Source organism: Durio zibethinus, chromosome 26, assembly GCF_047325235.1.
Source record: "Durio zibethinus cultivar Kanyao isolate XHJ-2024 chromosome 26, ASM4732523v1, whole genome shotgun sequence".
NCBI classification, from domain to species: domain Eukaryota; kingdom Viridiplantae; phylum Streptophyta; class Magnoliopsida; order Malvales; family Malvaceae; genus Durio; species Durio zibethinus.
This window is the reverse complement of record NC_143187.1, coordinates 12903463-12916090: the sequence shown is the minus strand read 5'-3', so window position 1 is coordinate 12916090 and position 12628 is coordinate 12903463. Positions and strand designations below refer to the sequence as shown.

The window sequence follows — 12628 nt, the reverse complement described above, 5'->3', positions numbered from 1 at the left end:
TTTTTATGGATTAATTGATGGATAATAAACCAAATAATTGTTATTATCAAAAACATGAACAGTGTGACATATATTTAGCCTACTAAGTATATTATACTAGAAGTGATTTTACAAAATAAAATTTTATTGTGAACAATCACAAAGTAAAAATCATAAATTGCAATAAAAAAGTTAATCAATGGTTACATAAAAATATTGTTGCTTTTCGTACATGAGATATTAATTAAAAGAAAAAGCATGTCATTAAAAATATTGAAGTTTTTGTCAGTTATTAGTATTTTGAAGGATGCTCATCAATGTCTAATTAGTCATGTTTATAAATTAGAAAAGAACATGCAAATTCAATGTTTCAAAGGAACAAATACATGCATATAATTTTATTTTGTAAAACATTGGTACAATTTGTCATGTATTACGAAAATAAACTGAATGTGATGTAATTTTTTTTCTTATACATATAAGAAAGATATGGACTATGGAGATAGAATGCATTCATCCAATTAATACATTATTGGTTAAAGACAACGAAGATATTTTTACTTCTTATACCCGAAAAAATGGCCTTTTGCAGGCTGTTAAAATGAAAAGTGCACAACTTTCTGAGCTTTTCAAAAATTTCATGACAATGGCAGGATGTGACTAGTTATACACCATGTTAACATATAAGCTTAAATAATAATATTAGTCTGTGAAAATCATAAGCCTTGGAATTAGCCAATCAATTATTTAACCAATACAAATTCATTTTGAGTTTTTGCATGAAATATGAGTAGAACTCACATTATAATTATTGTTTATGCAATTTTATGAAAATGATTCTTTGGATTCATATTTCATGACTTGCGTTGATATGGTGATATAGATATGAACATATTGATTATAAAATGATTGTGAAAGTATTTAAAATTGAAGTTAACTATACTATCGACTCTTATTGTACATAAGCATATTGATCTTATAAGTAAAGTTTGAATTTATTATATATCCAAAAATGTTATGACCAATTAAAGGTGATAAATAACAAAGATATATATGTTGCATAATGGTGAAGAAATAAAGTTCTTATAAATGTTTGAAATTAAGTTTAGAGATTTTAATAATCATTAACTTAGAATTGACCATCGAGCAATTATTATATACATTGAAAACTGATGATAATATTTAAGATAATTGATTTTCACTAAAAGCTATCACTATAAATGAGATAACTTCAATAACCAAATCTACATGATTTGTAGGTATGATCTGAATTAATATGGTAGGGTTAGAATAGCCATAAGCCAAAATTGATGCCACAATCTTGATCACGTTGTAGTAATTTTTTGTTATGTATATAGTCTAATTCATGGATTGTATAAATGATTTATCATCTATAGTTTTATTAAAAGTTTTGAAACAGTGAAATTTTTAAAACATATTTACTTTGGAAGTCATGAATGATTTAAAGATCTTATGAATATGATAACTTTTATAATAGCAAAAAGAATGTTATTTGATCCATTTGAGTGGTAAAAATGGTTTTGTTCATGGTAAAAAAACTATTAATAGTATAATGAAATAGATTCATATGAATATTTATGAAGTGACATAAAAAGTCTTAAAAGAGACTATAGAAGCATAATTATATTTGAAATCTACTTATTAATGTAAACTCTTATATTGAGTTAAAATATAAAACTTTTATGAATAATAAATATTAAGATACAAAATATTTGCTGGTTATCTTTTACTAAAGGTGAATTTAAAGGCCTCTTACTTTAAAAAAAAAAAAAACACCAAATAATGTAAAGATAAATGAAATAGCAATTCGATTAAGTATATATGATATTTAGATAATTTAATGAGACATTTTTAATAAAAAAAAACACATACTTGCACATGGTATGGGTGATAATAATCAAAAGAAATAAAAATTGCTGTCATAGTATTATAAGATTTTAGTAAAATTTTATGAACAAATTATACAAGCTAATAAATTTAGTACACTATTAAAGTAAAATCATAAAAAGGTATTTAAAAATCTTAAAAGGACTAAAATGGTTTGATTTATTCATTGAGTTTATCCAATTGCACTAGAAGTATAATTGTATTAAAGATATATAAAAGTATGGAAATAGAATGGTTGAAATTTATAAGTATAGAGTTGTAGCCACAACCAAAACTAACTATTTCTTAAAATGATAAGAATAAAACAATAATATTTAGAGCATATAAATTATATGCAAAATGAAAAGTTTGGACATATTAGCCTGAAGTAATTATATTAGAGATTCAATCTTAAGCGGGAGTAATTACCATAATACTACAAATAGAATGAATTTAAACCCTTACTATTAGATACCAATAATGAGAATCCAACTTTGAATTAGTAACCTCTAATTACAAAGTTTAATGGGTAAAAATAAGTTATTATTATGTGTTTATTAAACATTAATAAAATTCATTCAAATTTTAGAAATTAGTATGATCTACTGTGTGATGATGATGAGATTTTATACACTTAATGGAGTTTTAAATGACAAAAGCAATAAAAGACATAATGGAAACTCTACATATATAAACATAAAAGTGATGCCACTTCAATAAGAAGAATTAAGATCTTTCTTGTAAATATTTATGAATAAGATAGTCACATAGCTATAATAATGGTAAAAGCAGTTATAAACATCTGACAGAAGAATAAATAAGTATTATGTATGTTATATCTTCAATTTTCACACCAAGAATTGAGGTTTAATCTACGAACACCATTAATTTCATTAGAATTCTAAAATATATGCGCTAATTGAAAGTTTAAATTGAGAAATATGTTCTTATATTCATAATATTTATTTGTGTGAAAAGTTAAAGATTAAGCACCAATATTCTAAACTAGTAGGAGATTATTAGTAGTTTAAAATGTGATGCATTCTATATTTGATATAAAGATTTAATTATTGATAAGAAAAATTAACTTTTGTATTAATTTTATTAATATTTTAAATAATTATATTTGAATAAAAAAATTATCAAATGATAAATAGTCATAACTATTTAAATATAAATATATTATTATTTATAAAAGTTATAATTATACAACAAATTATAAACATTTGAATAAAAATTTATATCTATTCATTCATTATAAATAAATATTTCAGTATAATTATTTCCATTACTTCTGATTGAAGAGTTTAAGACTTTATTATATTATAAAAACATAATTACCTTTTAAAAAGTATTTTTCATACCTCAAAACTAAAACTTTTTCTATTATTTTTTTATTTATTTTTTCTAACAGATTTAGATTTGTGTTTACGTACCTGGAATTATTAAGTCTTTCCAAATTGAAGACAAGCAAAATGGATAATACTCTCCCACAAGAGTGGCTAATTATGTCGAACAAGAGTTCTGCGATAATTCTTCCCTTTCTAACTATACTTTTCATTTTTACAAGGAGAATTTAATTATGCAACATTTTCCAGTTTTTGAGGGACTCCAGAAACGTAGCAATTTTTACTTCATTTTTACGTTGTGGGCAGTTCAAGAGAATTTTGTACGAGAGAAAAGAACATCCACAAGTTAAAGAAATTCGACGAGTGAAGAATAGGCATATAAAATATAAGTTGTCACAACTCACAAAACTTAATAGAAGAAACCATATAAAGTTAAAAATGTTTAATGTAATTAAAATCTGTGCATGCAATGATATGCCACCGCGAGCAAGCCATAACGGCATTGGTGCCTTGCTTGCCATTCTTGACGGATCCAACAGTACCCTCACCCTCTGTTACTTGCTGCTTATCTGTGGCTAACGTGAACGCTGCAGCTAGCACAACTCAATCACACAGGGAACTCTATGAATATTTTGAAAGTATGGCCCAGATTACGGTGTCAAGCCTGAGAAAGCTAAACAGCTTCCTGGTTTATGTGCAATTCATGTACCCGTGCTCATTGATCCCCTTGTCAACTGCAAGACGTAATATTTTTCTTTGCCCTTGCTTTTTTTTAATTTTTCTAATGCCTTGATACTGTAAACCGGCTGATATTCTTTCAATAGGCAATGCAAATGAACCAAGGAGAGGAGTTTGTGACGCTGCCACCAAGAACAAAACTTGAGGAGCAGTAATAACTTCAAAAAAGGAATTCTTATGTAGTGATGGAATTTAATTATCTTGTTGTCTATCATATGATATGTATGACAAGAAAATTATAAATAGAAGTGCTTGATCCTTCTGTGAAAATTTTCTGATAACTCTCAACTGTAAAAATCATAAGAGACTCAAGTAGGCAGCAGTTTATACTAGCTAACGTCTACTTATAAAGAGATTCAAAAAGTATCATTTTCTCAAGTATTGTAGTGCAAATACATACACAGCCCTTCAACTACCGTCATGGAAACAGGGTTTTCCTACTCAATAATGTTCTGCAACTTAAAAAAATGTAGCCAAAAAGACCTTAATTTCAGGGCAGCCAGCTTGTATGATCCATGCAAAAAAATGGGGATTAACAGTGGCCAACCATTTTCTTTTATTGAATTCATTTTATTCCTTGAGGCTGGTGTAACTCGTAATGCAAACTGATTATGCAGGTCAATATTGGTAAAACTTCTACAAAATACAAAGATATTGAACCTCTTACCATATTAATCGCTTCAGCAGAAAATGAACTCTTTTACATATCTTAGGTCATCACACCGAAGTAATTTTTCATAACATAGCAAGTGCCACAAACAATTTATACAAGGGCTTGCTTAAGTACCAAATATAGAATATAGACATGGATTTGAGATATGAACTTGTGCTTGACATCCAGGCAACCATCAGAATCTTGTTCACTCCTAGAGATTTCCATTTTCTTCTAACCGGTAATATGCTTCTTTGCATGCTAACACTCAAATTGAGAAATCGGATCACCCCTCTCAACTTACAGCATATATTTTTGCAATTTGGTAGCAGCGATGATGCTGGTATTGAGCTCTCCTCTCCAAGGTATAGGGTATTCATGTCAAATTTACTGTGAAAAAGAGGTTGAAATGTTAATGCTATGAAAACCTTTAATTTGGTTTAAATAGATATGCCAAATGCTAGAAAGATCTAGATATTTTTATTTGGTTTAAATAGAAGCATTTATTTGCGAGGGCTGCTTCATGCTTTCAAGGCCAATAATATATGCAGAAATTGTCTAATCATTAAACTAGTTCTGTCATTTTTATTTATTTCTCTTGGGTCAAATTATACTCACTCTCCTTACAGATGCAAAGGGGAGAATAAAAAGTACCTATTGTCTTATTAAGCAGCCAAAGCAGTAAAGCTAGTTCAATCCCAAATATTGTGTGGATTCCTGTTCTGTCTACCATGAAACCAAACACTGTAATTCCTGCTCTGTTGTGTTCCAGATATGTCACTGCAACACATGTTAGCAACTTAATTGGGATTATACTGCAAAATATATGCGGATTAAAAAAAATGATGCTTTTTTCATATTAACCCAAAGCCTGTCTCTTTTGGAAAGAGATTGTGTGTGCAAAAATGGGCACTAGCTTTGTATTGTCCAAATCATTCTCTCCATCTTCTTCTTCTGATTCCCAATCAACATCAGCAGGAAACATTGGAGGAGAAACAATCTGAGTTGTGGGAGTCTCACCATCAGCATCATCAAAAGAGTTTATTGTGGCACAGGCATGCCACTTCGCAGCAAGGCTTGTAATAGACTGTGCTCTATGAGTAATCTTTGTTGCACTCCTCAAGCAGATGAATAGTCCTGTTACCAGACTTATGGAGCATAACTGCACCAATCACCATAGAATAATTATGATTTGACATTTAAGAATTTCTTGAAACTGAAGTATAGTCTTCTATCTACTAGAAATTAGAGGCTTACCGCAAGTTCTCCAGCCTCGTAGATATTGACCGTAGTACTGGTTCGAGTGGTCATGAGCAAAGCGATGAACTGACTTGCAGTGACCAACACCAGTGACGACAAAATAAATAACCGAAAGCGGTGGCTAATTATCCGAAGATTTCTTCTTATCCTGAGGTGTTCAGCCAAGATTGAACCTACTTCAGTTTCCTTTTGAAAAACTTGAGCAAAGTCTTCCAATCGAAGTATTTGCAGATGGCATGTCAGTTGGTAAAAGATGCAGGCTAGGATGAAAACGGATGTTCGATAAAGCCACGAGCACAGCTGCAATGTGCATGCAATGATGTCACTCACATATATGTTGCCAAAATACGGTATTTGGCTGGCTCCTGTGGCATACCACCAAATTCTGTATGCACCCTCAGCAGCAAGACAGGGGAGGACAAATACAGAGAGGAGCTTCATTGATTTCTGCAAAAATCAGAGGTTCACATTTTAGAAGATATCATGAAATATAGTGTTGAATGATTTAGATGAGAGTTCACCATTTTTGTTTACACATAGTTCCTTTCAAATTCAGAAGTGGCAAAGTTGATACTATTCTCAAAATACTACTATTCTCAACTTCTTCTATAGGATAAAATACATTTTTCTTGGATAGAATAATAAGTGGCTAATCAAGTAGAACAAGATTTCTGTCATACTTCTTCTCTTTCCTTTCAAACGCCCCTTTTAGAAGAAGAAATATCATATCCCAGATTTTTTATTTCTTTTTGAATAAGTAATTGATTTCATTACCCAAAATAAAACTGCTACAAGTACAACTGTCTCCTAAAGTACATTGTAATCAAACATGGAAGAGTTCAATTTCCAATTATTACAACTTACAAGGGTTCAGATTGACAAAATCAAATGTCTCCTAATTGCTACGCTGAAGCAGGTTAACACAAATAGCCTAATCAGATTCAAGGAGCAGCTCACGAGTTTCCCTTTCTTCTGTTGTACTAATATTCCATCAACAACCAAAGGAAATGTAATTTCCCAGTGATTTACTCTTTAAGCTCTCATAAGAAACCAGACTGAAGGATTCTTTAACAATACTGATACAAAAGGATCTTACAATCATGAAGAGGCCTTTTTATTTTGGTTAATGGCTAATATAGAAGACTGTGAATGTCTTAATTCGAATGCAATTTATAGATCATATATGGAATAATTACTACTATCTTAATACTTATCTCCTAATAAAAAACTGTGGCATATGAAGCAAGTAGGCAATAATTGAATTCTACTAAATGAGAAGAAAAAGAAAAGGCAAAATCTCTGACCAAAACGACTCAGCTTGGAAGCCATCAAAGTTCTACAATATATCAAAGGTTCAGAAAGAACAAGGAACAAATGCCCAAGTTTGCCAAGGAACATACCTGAAGCTCCTGTGCATATCCTTGTCGAACCTTATCACTCACGTCACACAATTTATCCAAGAATAGGAACTTCCTGATTCCATATTTTCGAGCCCAAGAAGACAAACTAATAAAAGAAATCGCTGCAAAAGAAGAAAGGGATAACTGTACCAACCCATCGTAAGGCCTTTGATGCTTCTTATCACAGTTGGAGCATAAAAGCACAAAGTGTGACACAATAGGAACTCCAATGGCAAGCACGAAAAAGAGGGACCAGGAGAGACTAACTCTCCATAAGCTGGACTGATCTAGACAAACCCAGTTGAGACATAATCTGAAGCTCTTCAATTCAAGTCCTTCTTGAGTTATGTAGCCTGTATTTGCCCTCTTTTTTTATAACAAAGACTCCGTTTCATTTTCCATAGCTTTGGAAACTTTCCTGAAGTCAGATTCCGATTGTGAGATAAATACATTTAAAGATGATGACTTGAATGAGTAAGAAAATAGAAATAGCTGTTTCAACTCTCTTGCTCCTTAATATATGTGAATTGTGGTTAGAATAGTAGTATTTTAATATTGCTGCACTGTCGGTTTTGTTGATTGTGGGACCCTTGCATGACTGGCCGGTTTCTTGAGTCTTTCGAATCTCAATCTTGGGAGTGCTTGTTGAAGGAAATCCAGGCTTTCAGTAGCAGGCACCACGATCATATGATGGAGGACAGCCCCTGATTTGTTCTTTTTCCATTGGAAGATCACGTGTTAGGCGGTAGTTTAGGGAATCTAGTTTGATTATAGGAGCTTTTACCAAGTTCGATTGTCAGGGCACAGCTGTTCCAATAAGGTAAAGACGTGGGGCCGTTACGTTTGGCATGTAAAGCGGAAGTTGTCAGAAGATAAAACTGAAGTCATCTACGATTCAGGTCACTTTAGCTCAGTTTTTACCATTAACTTCAAAAATTTTGGAATTCCTGGGGGAAGACTAGGTTTGATTCTTTCGAATTGGGATTCTGAAAACAGATTTTTTCATGGTTATGGTAATTACTATTAAAGATCATAACGTGAATATCCCAAGCCACGCATGAGTTCGTATATCAAGCGAACATGTGAGATGGGTCTTAGGTAACCATTTTAAGAGAGTTTTGACAAAGAAGTTGCCCCCACCCATAAAAGGAGGAAACCTTTGGTATCACTCAATCGGTTGCTTTGATTAAAAGGGACTGAAATTAGATAGATTCTTTTTTATTTGAGGTCATGAAATGAGAGTGAATTTGGAGGAAATTAATAACGGATGCAAGAAAGGCAAAGTCACTCCATTACCTTCCTTGACGTATTGAACTTGGATTAGCATTTCTTAGTTTGTCAAAAGAAACTTTTTTAAGTGGAGAAATAGGAGCACGCCTAACCTATTACTACTGTTCCTAAATTATGTCACTTTCACTAACAACAAATAACAATTAATTAGTTGGTCCAATTGGGATCCAAGTACAAACTTCCCAATTCAAGCAATTTTAGCTCGGCCTCATGCTAAGTGTAAATTGTTGTGGTAATAATAAGATATGATCTGTTCCAATCAGTCCAGTCCACATGTATTATCAGATTAGGCCAACCATGTATTTCATTTTTTAAAATCCAAATTCAAAATGCTTTAAAATCTAATAAATCATGTAAAACATACATTTATGATAATTTGATAATTGTTTTTGTTAAGAATTATAATTACAGAACAAACATTAATTCAAAATACCAAATAGATTTCACTAAAAATTAACCTAACAAATCAAGTTGACCACCAATCTTTCTTAATAAGAAAATGAAAAGTAGTAAAATAGATTATGAAATAAACAATATCTGATAAAGGGATGTGATGGAAAAAGAAAGTTGTTCAGAAAATTTTATTTTCATGCAATATTTATTTATTCACGTGAAAAAAACATATAGATAATATATATTAAGAGGCCTGGAGAAAAAATAAATAAAAAAGAAAGGAGGGAGATTAAGGTAGCCAAAAAAAGTTTTTTACAGGCCTTCATGAAATGCGCGTTATCTTCGGAAATGAACCCAAAAACCTGCGAAAAGAAAGCCAACCGGAATAAGCGCCCACCGAAGTCGCCAAACTCCGGACAAGTGGACTTCCTCTTACATTTGTCAATAACCATTCATCATTTGCTACTTTTGCCTTGTTAGTTTTGAAATTTCTTTTAAACACGCAATGTCGACGACAGTCTCTCTTCTGCGGCGTTAGCAATCGCAGCCTCCTCCTACTTCAAAGCTAGAAATTCTAAAACCCCTCTTTCTTTGAATTTCCATAACCCTTTGCGTTGCAATTCTTCTTCCCCTTCCTTTCGATCGCTTTGATTCTGTTAATTTTTGTTGGAATTACCATAACTCAACCTTTTAACTCAGTCAATTTGATTGGTTATTGAAATTGTTTGAACTTTTTTTCAGGATTCAGTTACAAAGATACTTGATACATTGTACCATGACAGAGATTATGCCAGATCCTTTGTGTTGGAAACAATTGCTCGAGTACCCTATTTTGGTGAGTGAATTTACTGTTCCTTTGCATCGTTTATTTACTTGCTCATAATTCTCATTTTACCTGAAAAAAGTGCAATATGTTATCTACTGATTATAGCCATTTAGGAAACGTTAATTTGTTTTTTAATTTGCTCAAACTTGCTGATATGATGTTTCATTTTCTGGAGGTAGTAGGAAGAGTTTCTTGTTGACATTTGGGTATTGTTTTTTTATTTTACGGCAGCCTTTATATCTGTCCTGCACATGTATGAGAGTTTTGGTTGGTGGAGAAGAGCGGACTATCTAAAAGTGCATTTTGCTGAGAGCTGGAATAAGATGCAGCACCTGCTTATTATGGAAGTAAGGTCCTAAAATGGTTGAATGAGTACTGATTCAACCTTGATGAACATGAGATGATTTAAGTAAGTTGAAGAAAAAATTGAAAATTATAAATGGTGAAGATAATGAATAGTTTCTTCAATGATGCTTTAAGTTAAAAAAAAAAAAAACCAAAGACGCCCAAATCATTCTTGTAATTATCTTTCTCAATTACTTAACTTTTCTTATCATATGACATTTTGGTTGCAGGAATTGGAGGGGAATTCTTGGTGGTTTGACCGCTTTCTTATTCAACATATAGCAATCTTTTATCATATTATGACAGTCTACATGTATGCATTAAGCCCAAGAATGACACTTAAGTACATTATCTGGATTTTTACTTTACAATGGCCTCTCTCTCTCTCTCTCTCTCTTGCACACACATGCTTTCTGGATTCTTCTGGCCCATCATCCTGAATGATAGAAGGATGTTTTGTGTACAGTTAAAACCCTTATATACACTAACGAGCATGTAGGGAAAACCTATTCATGGACTTAAGTAGTTATCAAACTAAAGGTGCCAACAAACTTAGTCAGTAGTCTTTTTTGGCATAGAACCAATGGCCCGCTGCCCTACCTTCAACCTATTTTACAGGTTTTAACAAGAAAGAGACCAAAGAGAATGAAGAGATGGTTTTACATATCCTAACCTCTGCTACGTTCAAACACATCAAACCTCTACTCTGTTGGTTGCTTTTCTTGTGAATTCATTGTAAAGAGAACATTTTTTGTATTTTGGAAATTTCTCATTTTTTCTTCATGCTGTGTTGTGGTCAATTAGCTGTAACTGAATTACAGAAAGCATTGTAGAGTAGGTGACTAGATTGAACCTCGCTTTCATTCTTCTGCAATGCTTATCTTAATATATTTGGTTTCATGACTACTGCAGATCACTTTTCTGAATGTATAGAGAGCCTCACGTTTGAAACCTATGACAAATTTATCAGGGCCTAATGCGGGAAGCTGACATATTCCTGGTTATTTGTCTTAGCATAGCTAGCTTGCAGTTTGTACATGTTTCAAGTTTGACAAAAATTCTAGTTGCAAATGATCTTGCATAAGTAAACATTATGCCGTGTAACCTCTAATGCTACAACTCAATCTAACATGAATCAAGGGTACTTTCGACTTGAAACTTCTCATACCAGGTGCAGTTTGGAGGCACCCTCAAGTCAATTAGACTACCATTTAATTGATGTTAAGAGCTTTTTCGACAAGTCTTTAGATTCTTGCATCACAGAAAAATATGATCTTCATCACGTCAGCATAATAGATTTTCATTTCATATTTCTTTGGACAAATTTTACTAATTTTGACCTGATATGTTCCTTTTGTTTCTTTCTAGAGGAGTTGAAAAAAAAAGCCTGCTCCTGAAGTTGCTATAAAGTACTATACTGGAGGTGTACTTGTTTGGTGAGTTTTTCTTTTTACAGTGCATGGTTCAGTCTTTTAATATGTTATAGGGGATTTAACAATTCCTCCACAATTCTGCCCAGATGATTTTCAAACTGACAGAGCTCCATGTTCGAGAAGACCTAAAATAAGTAAAGGACAATATTTGTTTCCTTTACCAAAAACACTTAGGTCTTTATGAATTTCCTCTTACACTATTTTTTTTTCCATTGTTACAAAGGAAGTTAAATAGAAATCCATGCTTTTACTTACTAGATTTCTCCTCCCCCCCCCCCCCCCCCTTTTATGTGGTCTATATGTGCTTGAATGTTGCACAAGTCCACTCGTAGTAATCATAAAGACCATTTTTCTGTTATGATACAACTTCAATCCTGCAGAGGGTATGACAAGAAACTATAGGAATTTTGTGGCTAAATAGTTGTGGGATGCATACTGACATAAGTGGCTTGAATTTCATGTCCTTTCACAGAGAATTTGTATGATGTATTTGTGAACATCAGAGATGATGAAGCTGAACATTGTAAGACAATGAAAGCTTGTCAGACTCATGCAAACCTTCACTCTCCTCATTCATATCAAGATGATGGCTTTGAAGATATGCCTGGTTGTATAATTCCTGAAGCAAATTGTAAAGGTATTGTAGACTGTATAAAGATATCTTTTACATCTTCTCAAGTAACGCAAAACAGAGACATTTGAGAGAAATAGATGATGATCTCGTATGAAAATTACACATGGTGACAGATGTATAGACAGAAAGAAAATTACATAGCTCCAATAGATGCCTTTGATTTGTAAACGAAGTTTTTGTGTTAAAGCCTTAATTCAGTTTGAATATTTTCCCATGCTTGAAAGAAAGGTTTCCTGTTGGACGTGATTGGAGCCTGTGTAGCACAAACAGCGATAGGTTGATGGTGATTTCATTTCTGGTGGGTATAACTAATAGTGGCCTTTTCAGTGTCAAAATTTTGTTGAGGGAGGGAACAAGGCAACTTTTATTAAGGGCCAAAATATTGGAATTTGGCTTCTGTTTAAGGAATGGAGTGAATGTGGTTGGCTTTGCACCAATTTGG

General features: G+C 32.3%; 3 protein-coding genes across 7 annotated transcripts; 2 read left to right on the top strand and 1 right to left on the bottom strand.

Annotated features, from left to right (window-relative positions):
* The first annotated feature begins 3626 nt into the window (after window positions 1-3626).
* Window positions 3627-4223, top strand: LOC111275237 (uncharacterized). The gene is made up of 2 exons (XM_022860434.2): window positions 3627-3958; window positions 4040-4223. Exons 1-2 carry the CDS (start codon window positions 3685-3687, stop codon window positions 4096-4098), a joined length of 333 nt encoding a protein of 110 aa, XP_022716169.1. The 5' UTR covers window positions 3627-3684; the 3' UTR covers window positions 4099-4223.
* Window positions 4224-4594: 371 nt separating this feature from the next.
* MRB1 (transmembrane protein, putative (DUF3537)) lies at window positions 4595-8235 on the bottom strand. 5 transcript variants are annotated; one of them, XM_089754918.1, is made up of 6 exons: window positions 7266-8182; window positions 6196-6312; window positions 5863-6013; window positions 5470-5767; window positions 5260-5385; window positions 4595-4995 (listed from the first exon to the last, which is right to left on the bottom strand). In XM_089754918.1, the coding sequence occupies exons 2-6, from the start codon at window positions 6237-6239 to the stop codon at window positions 4982-4984; spliced, it is 633 nt and encodes a 210-aa protein (XP_089611044.1). In that variant the 5' UTR covers window positions 6240-6312; window positions 7266-8182; the 3' UTR covers window positions 4595-4981. The 5 variants fall into 5 exon arrangements, with proteins under 5 accessions (XP_089611044.1, XP_089611045.1, XP_022714615.2 ...); XM_089754919.1 differs by lacking the exon at window positions 7266-8182 and adding an exon at window positions 6730-7257; XM_022858880.2 differs by having other exon boundaries at window positions 5863-6312; window positions 7266-8235.
* A 265-nt stretch (window positions 8236-8500) lies between these two features.
* Window positions 8501-12390, top strand: LOC111275238 (ubiquinol oxidase 4, chloroplastic/chromoplastic-like). Its single transcript, XM_089755161.1, has 7 exons — window positions 8501-8571; window positions 8707-8787; window positions 9467-9512; window positions 9690-9783; window positions 10006-10121; window positions 10350-11555; window positions 12025-12390. The coding sequence occupies exons 1-6, from the start codon at window positions 8501-8503 to the stop codon at window positions 10557-10559; spliced, it is 618 nt and encodes a 205-aa protein (XP_089611287.1). The 3' UTR covers window positions 10560-11555; window positions 12025-12390.
* The last annotated feature ends 238 nt before the right edge of the window (window positions 12391-12628 follow it).